The sequence below is a fragment of the Danio rerio genome, chromosome 17 (genome assembly GCF_052040795.2).
Source record: "Danio rerio strain M-AB ecotype USA chromosome 17, GRCz13ab, whole genome shotgun sequence".
Lineage (NCBI taxonomy): Eukaryota > Metazoa > Chordata > Actinopteri > Cypriniformes > Danionidae > Danio > Danio rerio.
In genome coordinates this window covers 13,705,001-13,729,419 of record NC_141037.1, presented here as the reverse complement: position 1 = coordinate 13,729,419, position 24,419 = coordinate 13,705,001, and the positions used below count along the sequence as shown (strand labels likewise).

At 35.9% G+C, this 24,419-nt stretch overlaps 2 protein-coding genes across 3 annotated transcripts in view; one reads left to right on the top strand and one right to left on the bottom strand.

Moving 5' to 3' along the window:
• Positions 1-24,419, top strand: part of emilin1b (elastin microfibril interfacer 1b) — a 181,960-nt gene that overhangs the window by 23,834 nt on the left and 133,707 nt on the right. The gene's annotated exons all lie outside the window — the stretch shown is intronic.
• On the bottom strand, positions 811-7,033 carry LOC147839940 (uncharacterized). The gene is made up of 2 exons (XM_087290153.1): positions 2,266-7,033; positions 811-1,384 (listed from the first exon to the last, which is right to left on the bottom strand). The coding sequence occupies exon 1, from the start codon at positions 6,277-6,279 to the stop codon at positions 2,761-2,763; it is 3,519 nt and encodes a 1,172-aa protein (XP_087146279.1). The 5' UTR covers positions 6,280-7,033; the 3' UTR covers positions 811-1,384; positions 2,266-2,760.

Genomic DNA, 24,419 nt, shown 5'->3' with positions numbered 1-24,419 from the left:
TGGCAGCTGCGTCTGGCAGAGAGGCTGGGATATTTCAGCTTTATACTGGAGCACATCCATTAGAAAAGTTAGAAAAATAAGACATTATGGTCTTATAGGTGAAATTGTTCCTTTGCAGATACTTTGCCTTATTGCTTTTGCATATTTCTCTCTATTAAAAGGGCTCAACCAGAACAGTTTTCTTTCCTGTGTTGATGTATTTTCTGTGTGATTTAGAAGTTTGTTGGCATGTAGATGATCTCAATGCCAACAGACATTTACTCAATGACACAAAACAATTTTTGTTGTTTCCCATGTTGATTTTATTTAGCCATGTTTAGTTTTAATGATAATTACAATCCGCCTTTTTCTATTTAAATCTCTTCATTCTCTTTATTTTTTTTTCAAGAAATTATGCCTCAGCACAAACCTACTTGCCAAATCTACAGCATATTTGACTCTGAAATGAATTTCTTCATACTTCTTGTATTTCTTTATACTTCTTCATCTTCATGTACAGTAGGTCAGCAAACAGCAGTTCCCCCACGATTTAAGAGCTTAATAAATTCGAAATGATAAACTGCTTCTCATAATGTTATGTAGTCATTTTGACCTTCAGTTTTAAATGCAAAAAAGTACATTTTATCATCTTGATACATTTATAGTTTGCACTACCAAACGCTATTGTGAAATTGAATTAGAAATACCTGACTATACAGTGTTTCCTCTAGGACTTTTTTCCAGCTGTGTTTTTTTACTCAGATTTACCAACTATGGCGTTATTTCAATGACAAATGTCATGAGCGCAGTATTATAACTCGAGATCGCATTTATGTAATAGCCTATGAGCATGCGAATCTCTTTGCTTGCGCACAGATTTCCTTTGCTCGTGTGCAATTCTTGCACGGCACGCCCCCTCATATATACGCTGCTCAAGCACAGATCTTCTTGTGCGCTCTCAAATAAACGCTGCTGTGCGATTTAGTGCCTTTATGTAACGAGTATGTCTCCAACATTCATTAGATTTGCTTGGAATATTTATGAATGTCTTCAAAAGTGCTACATACTGGTGTTAATGCATTCTGAAGTAAAGTGAAACGGCTATACGTCGTGTTTGGCACGCATCTCGCACCTGTCAATTAGCCAGTCAGTCAATCAGTCAGCACTTTACCCTAAAGGGCTAAACAAATGACGCACAGCACTTGCACAGTTACAGAAAAGTTCGTGCTGTTATAATTCACTTAACTTTTAGTACGATTTGGTGCAATTATCACCCGCTATTAAAAAAAAAAAAAAAAAAACACAGATGAATGTTTTGAATGAAAAGCTAGCCATGGCGAGATCAATTTTGGCGTGGCGCCCCCGCCATGGAAGAATGAATGTAGCGGAAACTATGCTATAACTTCTGAAAGAGGGATACTGTTTGTATTCAATTTAATTCCAATAAAAAAATAGAAATGCATACCTTGTGTAGTATGCACTTAGTAGCATGCTAGTGTTTCATTGCCAATATTCTTTGTTTTGAGAATAGCCAACTAAGCAAAAGACTCGACTGCGACAAATACAACAGAAATCAACAATGCTTTTAAGTTGACTTAACTTATTATTTGATTGCTCTACACTGTTAACAATTTTTGTAAATCACACAGTATTTAACTGTTATGTGAACTTTATTTTACTGTAGGACAGTTATGCAGTATGTTACTGTATTTTAAAGTTGCATTGTAAAATTAATGTATATTTTACAGTAAAGATATACAATATACAAGGTAAATGCTGCTGTAAATGTAAATACAGTAGTTTTGCTGTAACTGATTTAAAGTAAGTTACAGGCAAACTGAGCTGCAATATAAACTGTATTTTACTGTTGGACAGTTATGCAGTCTGTAACCGTATTTTAAAGTTGCATTATAAAAATTAACATACATTTGCAGTAAAGATATGCATACAATTCAGTAAATGCATATACAGCAATATGAATAGTGATATAAATGTATAATTTCTGCTGTAACTGATTTACAATAAGTTACTGGTGAACCGCTGCCAGTAAACTACTGTAGATTCAGAAAATTGTTAGCAGTGTACTACTAAATTAAATATAATTTGATTAATAAATTTTTTGAGACAATAGTAGTAGAAATCGCTATTAGGAGCATTTTCGCATAAAAATATGAACATTATGCAGTATGCAAAAGTCTTATAGAATTGTCCAATTGTAATATAAAGTTGAAGACCAAATTATTAGTTTTAAGTGATCAATTTTTCAAATATTATATGATGTTTAACAGAGCAGGCACATTTTTTTTATAGTATCATTTTATTTTATAGACATTTGTTACACCTGGCTCAAGGATGTAACATAATGAGGGAGACGACAAGGAGAAGTATGATCAAAAAGAATATTTATTTAGCTCAATTTAAATTATATAATCAAAATATCAGTATCAGTATGTTCAATCAATGTGAAATGCAAATGTATGGATGCTGTAAATGTTGTCAGTGATAGTGTATGGATGCGAAAGAAAGCATAAAGGCCAAATAGGAGCGCGGCTCTGGCCAACTGCCAAGTGAATGGACAGCGGCCCCGACAAACTCTCTGCCGGGGTTTAAATAAGGGCGCTGACCAGCATCAGGTGCGCTGAAGGCACGCCCCCAATCTAGAAATCAAAATCAAACACACAAACAACAACGCAGTCCTAACACACACCCCTAAAAAATAATCCCACATCAAATTAAATCAAATAATATCTATAACATACATACAGGAGTAGGTCAGGGACATCAGTGGGAGACCAAAAATACCGCCTCATCACTCCACCACAGGGGCACTTGACAAGGTAACCACGGCGATGCCCAACTCGAACACAACAGTTTTGCAATGTTATTCTTCAGCATGTGCTGAATCTCAGACTCTAATTTAATGCATTCATCAAAAGGGACACGATAAAAACGCTGGCGTTTGCGTGAAGCGTCACCCACATCATGCTCTATAAGATGCGTTTGTGATGGAACATCCCCAAATAGTGATGGAAACTCTCGGATCAAATGTGACAGCTCCGCTCGCTGCACAACAGTTAGATGAGACAACAAATCCTCCAACTCTTTCAAAGTCTCAGAATTATTTAATCGAGGTGGCACTACAGCATCATCTAAAAACTTACCCCCCTCCCGGTCTCCTGCGGAGGACTGTCCCAGCGCCTCAATCGCCGGACTGATCACCCCGGAGGATTTGATATCAGCTTGACAATCTCGGGAGAAAAAGGGTTTCAGCAGATTTACATGGCAAATTTGGGTTTTTTTCTTTCTGTCTGGAGTTGCAATTTCATAATTAAGATCAGACAATGCACGCACTACAGTATACGGTCCCACAAACTTTGCGCAGAACGGAGAGCTCACTAGTGACAGCAACGCCAAAACCTGATCCCCCGGTTTAAATACGCGCTGCTCAGACCGACGATCAAAAAGAGTTTTCATTTTTATCTGTGCCTTCTCCAAATTCTCTTTAGCTGCCTGACCAGCTAAAATCAAGCGCCTTTTAAACCCATTCACATATTCAAGTAAGCTTTGTGGTGGTTGTTTGCCTTTTAACTGATCGCCGAGAACAGAAAGTAAACCTCGAATTTTGTGGCCGAAGACTAAATCATTTGGGCTAAAGCCCAAACTAGATTGCGTGACCTCCCTTGATGCTAACAACAGCCACGGAAGCCCTTCTTCCCAGTCGTGATTTAATTCGACACAATACGCCCGCAAAAGACACTTCAGTGTTTGGTGAAATCTCTCCAGCACCCCTTGACTCTGAGGATGCTGCGCACTGGAACGATGATGTTTAACTCCTAATTGCTTTAAAATCTCTGCGAACATTTTTGAAGTAAAGTTCGTTCCTTGGTCACTTTGAATGACCTTTGGAATACCGAAGATGGAAATGAATTGAGACAGGGCTTTTACTACGGACCGGGTAGTGATATTACGCAACGCGTAAGCCGCTGGATACCGAGTACTTTGACACATTACTGTTAGAAGGAATTTACTTCCCGATTTTGAGGGAGGTAACGGACCAACACAGTCTATTAACAAATATTCAAAGGGCTGCTCTACTGGAGGAATGGGATACAGTGGGGCTGGTTTCAGTGGCTGATTAGGTTTTCCGGTCACTTGGCATGTATGACATGTTCTAATAAACCGCGAGATATCTTTTTTCAACAGCGGCCAATAAAAGTGCTGCAAAACTCTAGAATATGTCTTTTTTACACCCAAGTGACCAGCTAGATCGCCATGAGACAATTTAAGTACAACATCTCTGAATTTCTCTGGAACAACAACTTGAACCACTGACTCACCACCACCATCCTCGTGTAACGCAAGCCACTTGCGCAGAAGCACCCCATCATTAATATAATATCCAGTCGCGGCACTCTCTACCTCCTCCGGTGGGAGAACAGCAGCGAACATTTTTTCTAATCCAGGATCATCCCTCTGGGCAACAATGAATTCTGCACGAGAAATTTTTGACAAGAGAGACAATCCAGGAGCGACAGACTCAACAGGAACACGTGTATCATTCAGGTTAGACTCATTCAACATTTTAGACTTAGATCGAGTCACTACACATGACACATCTTCGGATAACTCACAACATTCTTGATCAAGAACAGAGGACGTGGTGACAATCGGTGCAGGTGTCATTACAGGCCACACACTCTCCCCAGCCAAATTATTTCTCAAAATAATGTCCACTCCCTCCACCGGCAAAGAAGGGCGCACTCCCATAATAACTTCGCCGTTCACTAGCTGGGACTGTAAACTAAACTTGTGCAAAGGAACAGACAATGTTTGAAGTGCAATTCCTCGAATCAAAACATTCTTACCGACATACGAGCTGGATGAAAATGGAAGTATGGACTCCAAAATAAAGGACTCGGACGATCCCGTATCCCTCAAAACTCTTACAGGTACGCTTTCATGTTCCTCTAAAAGAGAAACACAACCTTGAGAAATAAATGGTGCATACCCAGTGTTACCTTTAATTTCGGAACAATTTCCTTTTATCACGGAGTCATCCGTACTGCGAACAGCTGGAGTCTGCGGAAAACAATTGGTCAAAAGCACAGGTGCAGTATTTTTATTTTTGCCACGTATCTGCTTATTTTTTAGCAAAGGGCACTCGTTTTTCCAGTGCCCGACCTCCAGACAATACCGGCACGTTGAATCAGATATCGCTCTACGAGAATGTAAATATGGATCAATTTGTTGCGACTGTTTAAAGTGAACATTTCCCCGATTCCCAGAACTAAATCGGTTTTTATGAGTCAGAACAAAGTCATCTGCTAATGATGCAGCTTCAGCAGCAGTGCGAGGTTTATTCTCATTAATATAGACAGCAATTTGATCAGGAACGATATTTTTCAGTTGCTCAATAATCATCATTTCACGCAACTCACTAAATGATTTTACATTAGATGTAGAACACCAGCGATCAAAATGATTACCTAGCTCTCTAGTTACTTCCACGTGTGTTTGTCTCTCACCTTTTCTCCACGTTCTAAAACGTTGGCGGTATGCCTCTGGAACCAGCTCAAATGCCTTTAATACAGCAGATTTTACGCTATCATATTTTTTCCTTTCATCAACAGAAAGAGCAGTATACGCCTCCTGGGCTTTTCCCACTAATACGGACTGAAGCATAACGGTACGGTCAGTCTCAGGCCAATTTCGTTCATCTGCAATGCTTTCAAACAACGAAAAAAATACGTCTGGATCTCGCTCATTAAACACCGGCAACAACTTCAAATTATTAATGAGATTGAATGAGCCGTCTGTGCGATGAACAGGTGACCCGCTCGCATTTTGGAGTTTTAAACTCTCGAACTTAAGTTGAAACTCTTGGTTTTGTCGTTCTACAGCTAACTTTTGCTCATGTTTTATTTTCTCAAATTCCATCTCACGCTTTCTCATCAAATCATCCAATCTAAGTTTTTCGATTTCCATTTCACTAACGCGCATCTCTTTTTCGTGCAACTGTTGCATTCTAATCAGCTCTTTTTGCTGCTCAAATGACAAACCAACAAATGACATTTTCTCAGCTGCGGGATTAACCCCAGCTGTTGCTCGTCTCGACGTAACTGGCAAAACCTGAAGTTCACTCAATTTAACTCTAATCATTTCTCTAACCTCATCCTTACGCATTCGCTTATCAACGCCACTCAACTCGTATCGATCCACAATTTCCCAAAGCTGCTTTTTCGAGCACAAATTCAATAGCTCATCCGAAGGAGCACTACAAAATTCTTCCACTGACGTCATTATCAAAATCAACCAACCAAAGTTACAACAAATAACCTACTCCCAATTACAATTTACGCAGGTAATTCTTACGGTCAAAAACTGTGCACAAATTCATTAAATTCCCCACCTAACCCTATAGAAAAAAAACTCTAAATAACTATTCCTAATCTTCATGCGCTCCCAAGAGTCGAGCCCTTTGAAGCACTCAGATACCGCTGGTGTGGAACTGAACAGATAGTTCAGAACTACTCCACGGCAGTGCACTCAACCCAGAAGCCGCACAAAAACAACAAACTAAAATAAAAAAACAACGCAATGCGCCGCTACAACCTAACAGGGGAAATTTACATTAACACAGTTTTAAACCGCAAGAACTTACCTTTTCCTAATCGGACTAGAAACCCAAAGCCGCTCCAACAAATATCTCCACCTCCTTGTCTCTCCCACCTATTACACAACAAATACCGATTACGAAAGCCAAAGATCAAATCAACTAAATTTAAATTAGACGAGCCCCCATATGTTACACCTGGCTCAAGGATGTAACATAATGAGGGAGACGACAAGGAGAAGTATGATCAAAAAGAATATTTATTTAGCTCAATTTAAATTATATAATCAAAATATCAGTATCAGTATGTTCAATCAATGTGAAATGCAAATGTATGGATGCTGTAAATGTTGTCAGTGATAGTGTATGGATGCGAAAGAAAGCATAAAGGCCAAATAGGAGCGCGGCTCTGGCCAACTGCCAAGTGAATGGACAGCGGCCCCGACAAACTCTCTGCCGGGGTTTAAATAAGGGCGCTGACCAGCATCAGGTGCGCTGAAGGCACGCCCCCAATCTAGAAATCAAAATCAAACACACAAACAACAACGCAGTCCTAACACATTCCATGTGACTTCAGTGGTTCGATTTTAACTTTATAAAGCTCCAAGAACACTTTTGTGACCCAAAATTAGTTAATGCACACCCTGACTACGTGATATTTCATCTACCTGATGATTCACATTATTACAGTTGAACCTCTGAAGTCACATGAAATGTTTTGTTAATGTTTTTTTTTATTTTTTTTATTCCTTTTCTGGGTTTTGAATATCTTGGGACCTTTGTTGTCTACTGAGGGTCAGAGAGCTCTCAGGTTTAATCTAAAATATCTTCATTTGTGTTCCAAAGACAAATGAAGGTGTTGATGGATTTGAGGGCCTACTTCCACTTGCCCATCCAAACCATGACCGGGCACATTTCCTGGTTAGTTTGACAGGTGGGAGTGCTCCCAATCAGGCCTAGTGCAGTTCAGTTGGCAAGAGGAGTGCCAGAGCATGGTTTGGTTTGGTTTGGCGCAGTAGGCTTGCAGTGCGTGTGCGGGACATATTCATATGGGTTTATTAATGATTCTTACTTTTCAAGAAAGGCCAACTGTCATAGTTTATTAAAGACGCAAACCCCTCACTGCACGTGAGCTGCACTTTCAGCGAACCTCCTTATACCTGCAGCACGAGGACTTTCATGATCATTTATGAGCGTCAAAAGTGGTGGATCTGTTCCTCAAAATATTTAACTGTGTCACCGCAACCCAAACGACTAAAAATAATACAAAATGTAATAACTAAAGCAATGTCAACTGTGATAAGCGAGAGCGCTTCTCTTTCTGTTAAACTGAACAATCGCATCATTGATGACGTAAGCGTACTTCACCTCGATAGGTAAAAAATGCAGTGTGAGTGCAGGCCTAGGGTGAGAGTGAAGGGGGGGACAAACGCGTTTTGCCACGGTTCAAAGCAACCATGCCTAGTGAGAGTATGCCCTGAATGACATGATGGTGAGTAATTGATAACAGAATTACATTTTTTGTCTGAACCCTTTAAATGTACAGTAGTGCACTATACTGCAGTGCGCACTAAGCAGCCTTAAATTTTCCATTTTGCTGATAGGGAAAATTTTTTGTTGAATTCCAATGTATACTTTTTTATAAATGCATACAATTTATACTTTAAATACACTGAACAAGCAAATTAGAAAATAAACTGTAAAAAAGCAAATGCTATAGACAGTTTTAGGCAAAAATATAATTGGAATTCCTCATTTTGAGCAGACAGAAGTGTTGCAGACATATGTGAATGTGTATGTCATTTTTATGGCTCGTATCTGTTTCTCGTTTGTCTCTGTTTGCATGTATCTGTTACAAGTGGACAGCCTAATACACAATCATCAGGTCAAGTGCTCAATACCCAGTTGTGCTGCCATGTTTCTGGCAAATCACTCAAGTAAGTGTTGTGAAACTTTGTTCCAGGCTAGCTGCCCATCCCCCCTTTTTTAAAACTGGGGGGTTGTGTTGGATTAAGTCGAAAACTGTGGTTTTGTATTTGGACGAGCGGCCAGTAGGTCTGTTTAGTGATGAGTCGCGACGGAGGGATCGTTTTTAAAGAGACTGGGATGAAATCGGGTCTGAATGGAGCTCACCCTCCCGTGGCGACTTATGAAACGGATCAAAGCGATGAGTCATTCATTTCCTCTCTGGATGATTTCTCACTCCCTCATCCTCTGGGGTGTGTTCAAGGAGTTTTGTAGTATTAAAAGTCCATTTGCTTTGGCCTTCTCAGTTTAAGAATCGTTATGCTTACTGTATGCTGCACTTAAAAGCATAGTTCACAAATTAAAAATTCTAATGTCATTTACTTGTACTGTTTTTATGCGTTTCTTTTTTCTGTTATGCTTAAAAAGAAGGTCATTTGATAAGTGTCAGAGACGTGTAACCATTGACTTCCATTGTAGAAAAAAAGTACTTCATGACGATAGTTTTCAGCCATGTGACCTGTACGGACAGTGGCTCAGTGGTTAGCACTGTCGCCTAACAGCAAGAAGGTCGCTGGTTCGAGTCCCGCCTAGGCCAGTTGTCATTTCTGTGTGGAGTTTGCATGATCTCCTTCATGTTCACATGGGTGCTCCAGTTTACCCCTCAGTCCAAAAACATACGATATAGGTGAATTGAAGAAACAAAATTGACCGTAGTGAATGAGTTTGTGTGTGAATGTGAGTGTGAATGGGTGTTTCCCAGTACTAGGTTGCACCTGGAAGGGCAAACGCCTGATAAAACATAAGCTGGAATAGCTGGCAGTTCATTCCTCTCTGTCGACCCTAGATAAAAAAGGGACTAAGCCAATGTAAAATGAATGAATGAATGACTTGTGTGGGCAAAAAAAAAAAAAAAAAAAACAATGGGTGTAATGGCAGCTACACTTGGCTATCAGTAGAAATGCAGCACAATCTGCTCCTATTTCCATCTGTTTCAAGCTACGAATATTTGGATCGCATATTAACAGAACATAAAGGTGATACGATCTCAAACTATAAATTGGGGTCACTTGCGATCCATATACTGCACCAGCAGTCATTTTTCAGTCATTGAAAACCATAAAGTCCCAGTTAGAGCTCCAATACAGTTATGTTTACATTTATCTTGTGGATATTCTTCAGTGATTTAGTCAGTGATGATGCAATATAGTGTTGTCAAAAGTATCGATTTTTAGTATCAATAGTCACCTTTGATGGATAGAAGAGTATTGACAGGAAAGCATAGGAAGCAGAGAGAGGGAATGATCGGAATAGGAACGCGAGGCGGGAATCAAACTTGGGTTGCGGTCAACACTGGAGTGCATGTGTCGACGCACTAACCACTACAGCATAAGCAACAACGGTACTGAGATTATAAAAATGTCCATTTTCTGCTAATATTTAAGAGTGGTAGAGCTCTCGTGCTCAATCAGCTGTGTTTAAGAACATTCTCAACAGTGCTTAAATGTTAGTGGGATTTTATTCAAAATTTCAGAACCGATTGGTACCATAATCGATACTTTTAATAACACTAATGCGTTATAGGGAAGCCCAGAACACAAAGTAACGCAGGGTTAAATGCAACATGAAGTTGTAAGGTATTTGCTTAAAAATTTGAGGTTTTCACCAGTGTCAGCAGACGTCTTCCTGACAATTTTTAAAAAAGTTTGGCGGAATTTGCTTGAGAAACACATGAGAAACCATTTTTGCAGCATAAAAGTATTTTTTATTAAACTCTATATATTTTTATATGAAAAAATCTGTGAAAGTATGAATGTAAAATCTTATTGTTTGGATCACTGTCTTCTCGGATAAAAGATGAAACCATTTTGAAAGATGTAAAAAAACAGTGCCAGTTTTAAGGAAAACATGACACAGCGGGGTTAGTTGTAACAGGGTGTTACAAATAAGCCACACACTGTTGGACACCAATTAAACCATTTGAGTGTAATGTTGAGAACTTTTTAAATAAAAATATTTTTTAATAGAATGTATTTTTTTAATCGAAAAAAAAACATATTTTATTGATAATAATGCAAATAAATGCATTGTATAATAATGGATAAATGGATATTAATGCAAATAGATTCATATGTGTTTAACCAATAAACAAATAAATAAATAAATATACTGTGCTATGTAGAATGAAAAAGAAATGAGCCAATTACTGAGGAAATATAGCTATTTAAAGTAAACTGAATTTAAATTAATTGTGTGAAATCTGCCTTTAAATGCATGCGTTACAACTAACCCTCTGACTGTTACAACTTACCCCGCAGGTGGGGTAAATAGTAACATTTTTACTCCTGACACATTTGGCAATACTGCACAGAAACCATAGGTCCGGTGAATAATTTCAGTAATTTCAATTTGTAGAAGAGGCTTGTGTGTTGCTGGTAAAAAATATGGTTTGTCTAACCCCATTACTTTGTTCATTTTTCGGCCAAAACCAAAAAGTGTTACTTTGTGCCCTGCTCTCCCCTAGTGTGTAAATGTCTGCTTTTATTTTTGGTGTCGGTTACTTTTGCTTAGATCATTATTTGCTAGTAAGAAAAATCATTTGTTGAATTTCAGTTTGTACATTTTAAATATAAATTAATACAATTCATACTTTAATTGCCTTTTACCTGCAAATTTCATTAGAATCTGTATAAAAAGCATACAAATGTACTGACATTTTTAGGTACTATAGATTTTTATTTCCTTTGATGTGCAGCTTCATTGTTAAGTATATGTATATTCTGGTGTAACCCAAAACAGTGGCAAATTCGTGGTAAGAACATATAAACATCCAAAGATTGCAGTTTGTTATTTCCCCCTAAATAGATTGTTTTTTTAAATTATTATTTACATCGTCTCATACTTCAGTTTCTCATTAAATCTTCTGATTAATCAAATGCTTCATAGCAGTGTTCCTCAACTACCAGGCTGCAGGCCGATACCAGCCTGAGGATCAATTGGTACCGGGCTGCAAAAGAAATCATTAATTATTTCCGTTCTATTTATTATCTGAGTCTGAATGATCTTTTATTTAGATTTTTTTTATTTTGAAAAGTAAATAAACCGTACTCTTACTTGCATCATTTGAGCACCCACATTTAACCCACAACTAGCAAAATAAGAAACAGATGCCTTTAGAAAGTTTCTTTGTGAAGGGAAAAAGGCCCTTTGCAAGGAATAGATCTGCATCCCATTTCAGGTCAACAAATCAGGTGAAGCCAGCATGTCTGTGCAAGGAGATCAATTGCTGGAGATTGCAGATAATGGTGGCCTTTTAGAGGCCATGCACATATCGTGTCTTTTTTTTTTTTAAGAGTTCACACAAGTTCGTTATTTCCAATGGAGGTGCACTACTTGCGTTCGTGCCTTCTAGACGCACACAGTTGAATAAATGCCACGAGCGCACTGCGAGTCAAGCAAAAACACGCTTTAGCTTATGTGGAATATACAGATTTCGGTAGACTAATTTTCTCAGACAAACACTGAACACCCAAACACTGTAGTGCTTTGTAATTTTCTCCATAAATAACACTTGTATCAGAGTGACAGCAAGGTTTTGTCAGCTTGTCAGCCTCTGAGAAAGCGGTTGATGGTCTTCTAGCAACCTACGAACCACACCCGCCCTCTATCCGCAGTAAAATTGTCAAGCGGTGACCAATCCGCGATGATAAAAGGTTGGGGACCACTGCTCTAAAGTATCTGACATGTCCCACCCCCTTTAAGACTCTTGTTATTTGCTTTTCAATTGATGTGCTTGAGCTCATCTCTCTCATTGGGACAGCGGTTACAAAAAACAAAACGCTATTGGATTTTTATTTTATTTTTTATTATTTTTTTTAGGAGGAAGGGCTACTCTGTCCCACTGTGTCTTCATGTTTTAGTTCAAGTTAGGTCATACATCAAACAAAAATGCACATTTCAAAGCACCTCACAGCACTTTGAAGGCCAAGTAAATAGTGTGTAAATAATTTTTGGGGTAAACTATCCCTATAAGGTGTTCAGTAAAACAATGCACAGCTATCATCTTGACCTGTAACATGAAAATGCATGATTGCTCAAATCATGTGATGTGATCTGGAGAATGTTGGGTAAAGCATGACAGGCTGGGGATGTTTGATATGTGTAGCTCTGAGCAGGGCAGACATAAACTTTTTTGTGTGTGTGTAATACTGAGAGCGTCTGTGCCAATAGAAACAGTCTGAAGTCTCCTGCCAGCAGTACAGTTTTATAGGTCTCTTCTCTAGGTTAAATTCTGCTGCTTGGAGGACGTGAGAATTCGCACATACTTTTTTTTTTTTTTTTTTTGAGAAATGATTGTTATAAGACAGTATTGTGAACAGGTTAGATCAGTAATTCGCAGTTGATTTTGTCCCAATACCTTTTCAGATTTTGCATTGGAAATCATGAGGTTTTTAATACAAATGTTTTTTAAAATTCCCATGAGCTCCGTAGGCAAAAAAATGAACATGGGATTGGCTAAGTTTCAGTTTCTAAATATTTCTTGAAAGTATTATACTTTCAAAAGTCAATAATTCACTTCACAAAACATCTTGTAGTCGGCACAAACCGATATTATCTTGGCTGAAGTGAACTACTGTTTAATGTAGTCTGGGTAACATGTTTGTTTTATTTTACCAAGACCATTTAGATGTTATTTCATGTCAGATAAATCTGCAAACAACAAATGCCATAGAGATTAATTGTACTGTGGATTTATATTTAATTTCATCTTTTGTTTTGTTTTGTGTGTTTAATTTATTTTAGTTTAGTTAACTTTGGTTTAGTTTAGTTGATTGAATTGGATTGGATCGGTTTGGTTTGGTTTAGTTCAGTTTTTAGTTTTAGTTTTTTTGTTTGATTTTAAGTTTAGTTTGGTTTGGTTTAATTTGGTTTTTGGTTTTGTTGTTAGTTTTAGGTATGGTTTGGTTTTTAAGTTTAGTGTAGTGTAGTTTATAGCTAGGTTTTTGCTTTTAGTTTTAGACTTGGGTTTGGTTTTAGTTTAGTTTGGCGGTTCATTCCGCTGTGGCGACCCCAGATTAATAAAGGGACTAGGCCAGAAAGAAAATTAATGAATGATTTGTAGACATGCAGTCATTTTTCCTATTATATAGACCTGTTTAAGTCTCTGAATCCACTTAGCCACCTTTGGAGAACTTTCTTCCATCCAATGTTTTATATATATATATATATATATATATATATATATATATATATATATATATATATATATATATATATATATATATATATATATATATATATATATATATATATATATATATATACTCTAAAAGAAAAACACTGAATTTGTTTAAACTGCATCATGCTAAAGTACAAAAGTGTTAATGTCACAAAAAAATTTCAGTTTCTAAATTTCTGTTAAAAAAGCTTAATGGAACTGTTTCTAAAACTGAAACTAATGTTCTCAGCAGCCAACAATTCAACATTGTTTTTGGCCCAAACCCCATTCATTCTTAATGAGTGAACCAACATTTGGTGGAGTCTTGTTTTCAGTTTTTTATTTTCATTCTGTGTTTTCCATATTTTTATTCTGTTTTTCCCCACATGCATCATCAGAAGGTTAGTTGCATGTTAATATACTATAATTTATTTATTTAGATATTTATACTGCAACCAGTTCTAGGTAGATTAAAATCAGAAATATTGCTAAGGAAATTACCTGAAATATTTTTTTTTGTTTAGTTAACCCTTTTTATTTTTTGTTCATTCATTTTTTTGATGATTTATTAATGCATTTATGAATCTTTGATCTATAAGAGACTTCCAACAATCATTTGATCATCATTTATCATAGATAGTATACTCTTATTACCTCTCTCTCTATGGAAAACACAAATAATACATAAATTTCAGTACGCTGGCCTTACTAGTGTGTCCTTGTTCAGTGCTTGTGTATGGGAGCAGTGTTTGCCATTTAAACATTAGCACTGGCACCATTCTAAAGAAATCCAGTATTTGTTTAATCTGTTATGCTTTCACAGTTGCCTATCGCTCCAGGTATGCTTATTAGCATAGTTTATTTTACCTATATTGTAGATTTATAGCTAGTGCTTGCAGAACAGAGCTGTGAAAATACAAAAAACTATTTTTTTCAAATGCTCTTTTTTTTTTTATCTAAAGAAATGAAATGCATCCACCATTGCTCAACAGATTTAATTTGAGGTAACAAAAACATTCCAGCCGCTTCTTGGCAACAGAGTCACATTCATTGCATATGTGCAATATTTATTCAACAGCCCCCTTGAGGCAAAATTGCCTGATTAAGATAGCGATGATATATTTTCTGTCTTTAAAACTAATATCTTGTCTGCTACTTTCAGCGTTCTCAGTCTAGGCTAGGTTTTCTATTTCTGACACTGGCACTAAAACAAGCATCTACACAAGGTTTGGCCATCATCACAACACATTTGAAAAGACGATGAGATGAGGTTGTCATGAGCAAATCATTTTGCCAGGAGATATAATCTAGACATGGGTGTTCTTAAACGTTTTGTGTGTCAGTATTCATAAACCTGGCACTGCTGTTTAGTGGAGACACAGTATTAAGTGTGTGAGTCTGTTAATAATGGACAGATATGTGTGCTGTTGACACACTGATTGCTCATTATATTTATGCACAAACACATTTCAGTTCATTCACATCATTTTTTACATGCATTCGGATGTTTTCATTTATCATGTGCATGTTGCTGTGCTTGGTAATTCTAGAAAATACACATGACATGTGAAAAAAGGGTAAACGCTCTGCTGTGATCTTGCTGAATACTTCAGGTACAGTTCAGTGAGTGCACTTTCTTAGTTTTATTGGAAAGGATTTTTACAAAGATTTTCAATCAGGTTTTAGGTCAGGACTCTGGGCAGGGCACTTTATTATTTCAGTGTTTAGGCTTCAAGGAACTGCTTTACCAGTTTTGCTGTGTTACAGCTTTATTGTCCCACATGAAATGTGCTGGCTGATTGGATGATGAATGCAGGGAATAAACTGCAGGTCACTGAATGAGCTTTTGATGCACTGCAAAAAAAAAAAAAAGGTTAACTCGGTTTAAAGTGTGAAGCAACTTGCTGCACAGCTTTTTTTTTTGTTGTCTCAACTTTTAACCCAAGTACTGTAGTTGACTATTTAGGTTGATTCAACTCAAATGTTGTGAAACACAAAAGTTGTGTTTTGTTGTTTTGTTTTGTTGTGGTGTTTTAGTCTGTTTTTTGTTTTGTTTACATTTTTGTTTTGTTTTTATTTTGTTTTTGTTTTTTGTTTCGTTTCGTGTTTTGTTGTGGTGGTTTTGTTTTTTTGCTTTGTTTTTTGTTTTGCTGTTGTGTTTTTTTCTTTTTGTTTTGTTGTATTTGTTTTGATTTGTTTCGTTTTTTTTGTTGCTTTGTTTCATGTTTTTTGTTTTGTTGTGTTGTTTTGTTGTTTGTTTTATTTTACTTTGTTTTGTTTTCTGTTTTGTTTTGTTTTGGTTTCGATTTTTTGTTGTGTTGTTTATTTGTTTTTTTTTGTTTTTTGTTTTGTTTCATGTTTGTTTTGTTGTGTTGTTGTTTGTTTTATTTTACTTTGTGTTTTGTTTTCTGTTTTGTTTTGGTTTTGATTTTTTTTGTTGTGTTGTTTATTTGGTTTGTTTTTTTGTTTTGTTTGTTTTGTTGTGTTGTTTTTTGTTTTGTTTTGTTATGTTATTTATTTTCTTTTTTGTTTTGTTGTGTTTTACTTTGTTTTTTGTTTTGTTTACGTTTTGTTTTGTTTTTTGTTTAGTTTCGTGTTTTGTTGTGTTGTTTATTTGGTTTGTTTTTTGTTTTGTTTGTTTTGTTTCATGTTTGTTTTGTTGTGTTGTTTTTTGTTTTGTTGTGTTTTACTTTGTTTTTTGTTTTGTTTACATTTTGTTTTGTTTTTTGTTTCGTGTTTTGTTGTGGTGTTGTTGTTTTTTGTTTTGCTGTTGTGTTTTTTTCTTTTCTTTTTGTTTTGTTGTGTTTGTTTTATTTAGTTTTTTATTGTGTTTTGTTTAGTGTGTGTTGTGTTGTGTTGTTTTTTTGTTTTTTCTTTTGTTTTGTTGTTTTTTTATTTTTGTTTTGTCTTGTTTCGTGTTTTTTTTGTTGTGTTGCGTTGTTTTGTTTTGTCGTTGTGCTTTCCTTTGTTTTGTGTGTTTTTTGTCGTTTAATGTAGTTCAGTTTAGTTTGTTTTGTTTTTTGGCTTAGTTCTTACAACTTTTTTTAAGTCTGGTTTTGTAAATTACTCATTTCAAAGTTGTGCAGCTAGTTGCCTTGCAAGTTCAACTTGAGTGGATGTCTTTTTAAAAAATTTTTTTTTATACCATTACACATTTGCGTTCATGTAGCTTTATAAGTGACCAAACTGCAGAAACACTACCAAACCATGACATTATAGCTTCATCATTACTGACGTCTGCATCAAGATTATTTCAGTAAACTAAAACAAACACTAAAACTATTCATTCATTTATTTACCTTCATTTACCTTCCCTTTATTCATCAGGGGTCACCACAACAGAATGAACCACCAACTATTCCAGCATATGTTTTATACAGCTAATGCCCTTCCAGCTGCACTCCAGTACTGGGAAATACCCATACACTCTCACAATCACACACATACACCACAGCCAATTTAGTTTCTTCAATTCACCAATAGCATATGTCTTTGGACTGTGGGGGAAAACAGATCACCCAGAGGAAACCCACGCAAACAAGGGAAGAACATGCAAACTCCACACAGAAATTCCAACTGACCCAGCCTGGATTCGAACAAGTAATCTTCTTGCTGTGAGGCGACAGTGCACCTTCACACATCAGAATGAACAAAACCAGTAGAAATGTCGTTCTTTTACCACAGGAGAAACCACACAAGTCCTGCTTCATGCTGGAATTCAAGCATACCTTGGCAGGACAGTTGCTAATAGAGTCTGGCCCCCATCGGCACACAGCGGCCCCGTCTGTTCTGGCTCCACACTCTTCACCATCCTCCAGAGACGCCAGTGTAAACGCACACAATTACGACAGGCCTCTCTGACTGCGGCTTGGGCGCAAACATGTTGCTAATCCTCCTGTCTGAATTATGGCGCTGGCCTTCTTGTGCTGTTAGCCAGGCCTGATGACAGCTGGGAATGTGACAGCGTTTCAGGTTAATGTTGCAGGCGCCCTTGTTGTGTCAGTGGGACGATGAATGACAGGGCAGGGGGAAGGGGATGATTCTGATTTTGGCACTGATCTGTTAGCTTTCATTGGTGGCGATAACTGACAAAGTTGTTGGAAAGCAGGGAAGATATTATGCTGATTTGTGTAAAAATAGCTGGGTTCCACTCAATTCCTTCATGTTTTCCCAACACAAGTCGATTACAACTTAATTGTTTTTACAAATTTAAGTGGATTGAACATAAAACAATTAAATTGTCCTCTTAACATCTTAAGGTTATTAATAAGGTTGTTTTATTACATGCATTTTTTTATTTCTTTTTGCTATTTGGGCTTATTGGAACCTAGTTAGAATAAAAACCTAAGTATCATCTTTTGATATGATGCACTTTTAGAGAAAAATGATGTCCATATATGTGGACTCGTGGTCCGAATTTACATAAAACACTTTTTCCTGACTTTTATAATGCATATTTAATAAAGAATTTTTTTAACATGTTTTGACTGTCAGAGAGTAAAAACAACATTTTATTTCTATGTTGGACTGTTAAAAATAGTGTCTGGAACATTTCATATGCTGCAAAACAGTTGCAGGATGACACTGTATGTCTGTAGCAAAATCTAAAACGTTCAAAGTATTTTAAATAACCACTTAAGAGTTAAAATGTGCTTTCTACGTATGTGGTCACTAAACCCTAGGAGGTTAAAAATCTTAAGAAATGTGTTGATTCAGCTTATTTTAAATAAGTAGCAGCAGAAATCATTTTCCGAGCGATTGAGAGTCACTGTGAGTTCACACCGAAATCGTTGAGAGCGTCCAAGGTCGCTGTGGCCGCCCTGGCGACAACACTGTCTGCCTTCAGCTCCGGCGGTGAGAGCGTCAAAATTCGCTACATTGATCTCGTATTTAAAGGAGCCGTTTCAGCATATCAGTTACATTTCTGTATAAAACATGCTTTCTCGCATGAAAATGTTGCGCACTTCTTATTAAATTCATATAAAAATGGAAGATCAAGTTGCATGTGGTGTGGCTTTGCTTCACTTAATCATCTAATGTGTCCACATGTTTAAAATATCCTAAAGCAGCATTACTGTTTTGTACTTTCGCGTGAGATTCCTGCTTTTTAAAGATAAAAATATTTATAAATATATTTAACAACTGTGATCAGAACCAAAGTTCACAGGTCTGTGTTCTCTGAACTCCTCTCAAGCGGTGGACTTCTTCATTCTGATTGCTTCCGCACCATAGCTCATTACCATAAAGTAACCTGAATTCAACTCTCCTAGGTGCCCACACCGGCGAAGACCCGCCGCACTGCACCTCGCTGCTTTTTGCCGCCGGCTCTCATTGAAAATGAATGACTTCCGGTTACTTTGACGCTCTCACTGCTTTCGGTGTGAACGTACGGTCATTTTTGGCGGCTTGTTAAAACGCGGAGAGTCAAAAAATTGGAATTACGTAATATTTTGATAAATATGCTACATAGTTTAAAAAGCTGGTTAACTTTACCACATACAGGAATAAACTGTAAATATTCGGTCCCACTTTATATTAAGTGGCCTTAACTAATATGTAATTACACAGGAATTAATAGTTTGTTACAATGTACTTATTGTGTAAATAAATGTATTTACTGTGTACTTATGCTTGATTAAATGCATGTATGTAATTACAGCTGTAATTAACTTTTGTTATTACATTTGTAAATACACTGTTGACCATCCCTTACACTTTAACTCACCCTTAAACCTACCCATGCCACCAAACCTGTCGATAACCCAACCTCTATCCCAACTCAAATGCACCACAAGTGTTCTCAAATACATTTTAAACACAGTAAGTACATTGTATTTATTTTTTGATGTAAGTACATAGTAGTTAAGGACACTTAATATAAAGTGGGACCAAATATTCTTATGTAACAATACTTCCATACAATTCCTTTGTCCCAACACAAATTGATTAAAGGGGTGGTCCACTACAATATCATATTCTAAACTTTAGTTCACGTGTAATGTAGCTTTGTGAACATAAACAACATCTCTGAATGTAATATGCTCAAAGTTCAATGCAAAGGGAGACCTTGGCTTTTACGGAGTTATTTTGGGCGCTATAAAAGAATACATCTGGGTTAATGCAATCATAAACATTTCAGTTTACTTGCATACACCCCATGCCATGGCCAGAGCCACTGTAATGTTATAACAGAGAAAGCTAAAATGCCATCCGAAGGCTGCTATTTCCACAGAACTTCATTTGTTTCTGTATTTGGGCTTCCAAAGGACACGACACAAAGATGCAAGTGCTTACAATTAAATTAATTATGTTCCAGAGAATTATATAAAAAAAAGATATAGCTCTAGTATTTGACAAAGCACAGCTTCCAGAATTTCATTCAGTTCAGTGCTGTATTCGGTTAAAAACTCCTCCAACAGACAAAGCTGTGGATTGTGAGCCACAACCTGCAAGTATTGTTAAAATTGTTGTTTAAATTGATCAATTTTGTGCACAGTCTCTAGCATTAATGGTATGTTGTAAGGACTTAAATAAGGATGTAAACAATGAGAAATGCTGTTTGGCAACAATAACAATTTAGATACAAATTCAAATTTATCCATCAAACTGCTGTAAACACCCACAATCTTCACTAGCGCTGCCGTGTCTCTCTATGCGGCTGCTTTCAGTGTCTCTATGCAGCTTATATATATATATATATATATATATATATATATATATATATATATATATATATATATATATATATATATATATATATATATATATATATATATATATATATATATATATTTATAATTAATCCTTGCTGCACTTACTGCTTATATTTGCACTCTGGTGAGTTGCTAACTTCATTTTGATACCCTCTACTCTACATGTGTGATAACAATAGTCAAAAAAATTATAAAATTATAAGTTAAAAAAAAAACTCATAAAATCTTAATCTAATTTAACCTAATCTAATAACATTTGCCATTTGACATGGACACCACAATGGAATGCTTCATCTTTAACACTCGAATTGTTTAAGTTGTTGTTCTTATGTTATTATTAAGGAATTTAAGCGCTCTTTTCTTTCCCATTGTTAATGCTTGTCCCATTTCTTTTTGTTTTTGTGTGAGTGTTTTGTTTTGGTGTTGTGTGTGCAAACATTCTTCCATACTTGTTATTATGGTACTTTTGGTATATTTGAGCCCCTTTTCACACAACACAACAACACAACGGCTCAACTCAAGAACAACTTTGGTGTTCTCAGTCAAAAAATACTAGCCTTCAAAAATAGCCTATAAATCATATATTCTTTGAACACTTTATACCACAAGCATATGGGTGGTGGGGGAAAAGATCCCCAAAAATGTTCCAAAGCATTTGGAAAGTTGTCATACCCTGTGTGAGCGAAGTCAGTCAATTTTAGCCCAATGCAATAACATAAGCAATCTTTTTCAGGGAGAATTATTCCTCTAAAAGTCTGAATGACCAGATCAAAACCTGTTGCTTAGTTAGATACGAATGTATTGAATAATTTTTATGTTTGCGTTTGGAGAAATGCTATCAAAAATATCTGTACTCTTTTCTCCATTTTGTGGTGCTTTTCACTTGCTTATTTATGGTTTTATATTGCATTATGGGTTCTGTCTTTCATCCAACAACTTTTGATTTTGAACTTTTAATTAATGGTATTAAAGTCAACCAATCGATTTTACACTGTAATAAGCTGCAATTACCTTTTCTGTTATTTTATGGACTTCTTTCTATGTACAGTTGAAGTTAGAATTATTCGCCCCCCAGTTTATTTTTGTTTCCAATTTCTGTTTAATGGAGAGAAGAATTTTTCAACACATTTCTAAACATAATAGTTTTAATAACTAATTTCTAATAACTGATTTACAGCTTAAAGTGACATTTAAAGGCTAGGTTAATTAGGTTATCTAGGCAGGTTAGGGTAATTAGGCAAGTTATTGTATAATGATGTTTTGTTCTGAAAGCAGTCGAAAAAAAATTAGCTTAAAGGGGCTAATAGTTTTGACCTTAATGTTTTTTTATTATTAAAAACTGCTTTTATTCTACCCAAAATAAAACTAATAATACTTTCTCCACAAGAAAAATTATTATCAGACATACTGTAAAAATTTCCTTGCTCTGTTTAACATAATTTGGGAAATGTTTAAAAAAGGAGAAAAAAAAATTCAGAGGGGGGCAAATTATTTTAACTTCAACTGTATATTATTGGTCCCACTTTATATTAAGTGGCCTTAACTATTATGAGCTTACACTGAAATAATAATTTCTTACAATGTACTATCTGTTCAAATACATGCTTTTACATTGTACTTATGGCTGATTTAATACCTCCATGTAATTACATTGTTAATTTCTGAAATTAAATTTACAATTACACCGTTGACCATACATTACACATTAACCCTCCCTTAAACCCAACAGAGGTTTTCCCTAACCCTAACAGTACCCCACTTCAAGTGCTCTAGAAGTGTTCTGCAATACATTATGAACATATTAGGTACATTGTATTTTAATTTTTGATGTAGGTACCTAGTAGTTAAGGTCACATAATATTAAGTGGGACCCTATAATTTTGTATACAATATATTGTTTTAAACTACTAAAATGCCAAGTCACTTTGTGAAACAGCAGAGTTAAACTTTCTTTTCTTTTCTTTTTTCTTTTTTGCACATTATAATTATTTATTTGTAAACAATGCACAAAGTTTTTTTGACTTTCTGTGAAAAACACAATTATTAAACACATGATTTTATGTTGGATTTGGTCGCCTGGCTCCTTTTCACGAGCTGCATAACCCTAGGAAGATGGATGAAAACCTAGCTATGTTTTGTGATAATAAAATATAGCATCAAACACAAATCAGTAGTGTTAAATGTTCAAAATCAAAAGTCAAAAGAGCAAAGATGCAGTCCCAATTTAACCATAAATAAACAGCAAAATATGTCAATCATAAAATACGTAAACTGTTAATTAACAGATATATTTTACAGTGTACACATAAATAACACAGTATATAGCACAAATTATAGGTAAAAACTCACCTTCTATTAACTAAGGCTGTAAAATGAATCTTTTACAGTAATATACTGTAGCATTTTATATAGCAGTTTTACAGTTCAATCAGAAAAAGACCTCTGTAGCTTTTACACTTCAGCTTAATTGCTACAATTCTTACAGGCCCATAGCCAGTCTGGTATATGGGGTGGTTCTTTTTTTTTTTCTCAAAATGTGGACCTTTTTGCAGTTATTCACCTCATTTGCAATTTATAAGATTTAAATACTGCATTTTAGTGACATTTTAAGCACTATCTTTAGCTGGATTAGCTTGTTAGAACGTTATCATAATGACACTTTTAATGTACCAAAATATTTCCTAAAGATTTAGAATTAAGAAAAATGAATAAATACTTATTTTTAAAATACAAATTTATTACATCCTAAATCATTAGAAAAAGTAGGAATCAGTTAAAGTTTTAAATAAAACTGTAGCCTATTGTAGCTTGTAGCCTACAAACTGGCCAGAACATTCAACTGTCCTCAGTCGAATTTGGCTTTTCGAATAATAAAAAATTTAAATGTAATAATAATAATAAAAGACCTTCACTTTTCTAGCCTCTCTTGTTAAAAAGGTACATTTGATTTGATTGAAAATTCATGGACAGCCAAATTAGTTTTCACATTAATTTTAATATAGGATTTAGCTTGGTCTTAAAGCCTTTTTTTAGTGGATTAATTTAACTTTTTACGATAGCATAGCTGTCAAAATAAGAAAAAATAGCTCATGTATGGGACAAATTCCTGTCATACCTGTCATTGAGGGGTGGGTCTTTTGAACCACCCGAATCCCCCCCCCCCTCCTTGGCTACGGACCTAATTAAACATGCAGACATTTTTGGCCCTTAATTTTTGGAATGTTACCTCATTTGCATGACGTCTGTATTGAATTAAAGAGGACTTATTATGCAAAAATCACTTTTATAAGGGCAACCTTTTATATAAACGCAGTTGTGTGGCAAGTTGTAAAAACAGTTGTAAAAGTTGTATAATTAAATGTTTTTTAATCACACTTGATAAAAACAGCCTTCGATAGACATTCTCATATTGTACGTGTCATTAGAAGGGGAAAGCTCTGCCCATTCATGACATCATCTGCGTTGTTAGTCTTGTTAGTCACTATACTGACACACAGGCATTTGTAACTCCGCCCCCTCTTTTGAATAGAGTACAATTTAATTTGAATTTAAAGCGACCAAAATGGCACAATTTGGATCAAAACCAAAAAGGGGCAGATTTAAAGAGTAATAAATCAAATGTCACAAATACACACTCTAGAGACATCAGAGACTTATTTTACATCTTGTTAAAATGGGCATGAGAAGTCTCCTTTAATGTTTTTAAATGATGCAAGGAGTGCAACTCATTCCTAGTTACTGTAAATGTACTGCGTGGGTATTTAGATGGCATGCATGTGGAGCCTTTGGGTTTAATGCGTATAGCTCTCTTTAGTCCTCTTTATCTGAAGGTTCGGAAAAATAAATCCTGCCTGTCAGTGAAAAGAAAAGGAATTCATCCAGTCTAAACATCTTTCATGGTGTGGGTGATAAATTCAGAGTGCTGTAGCTG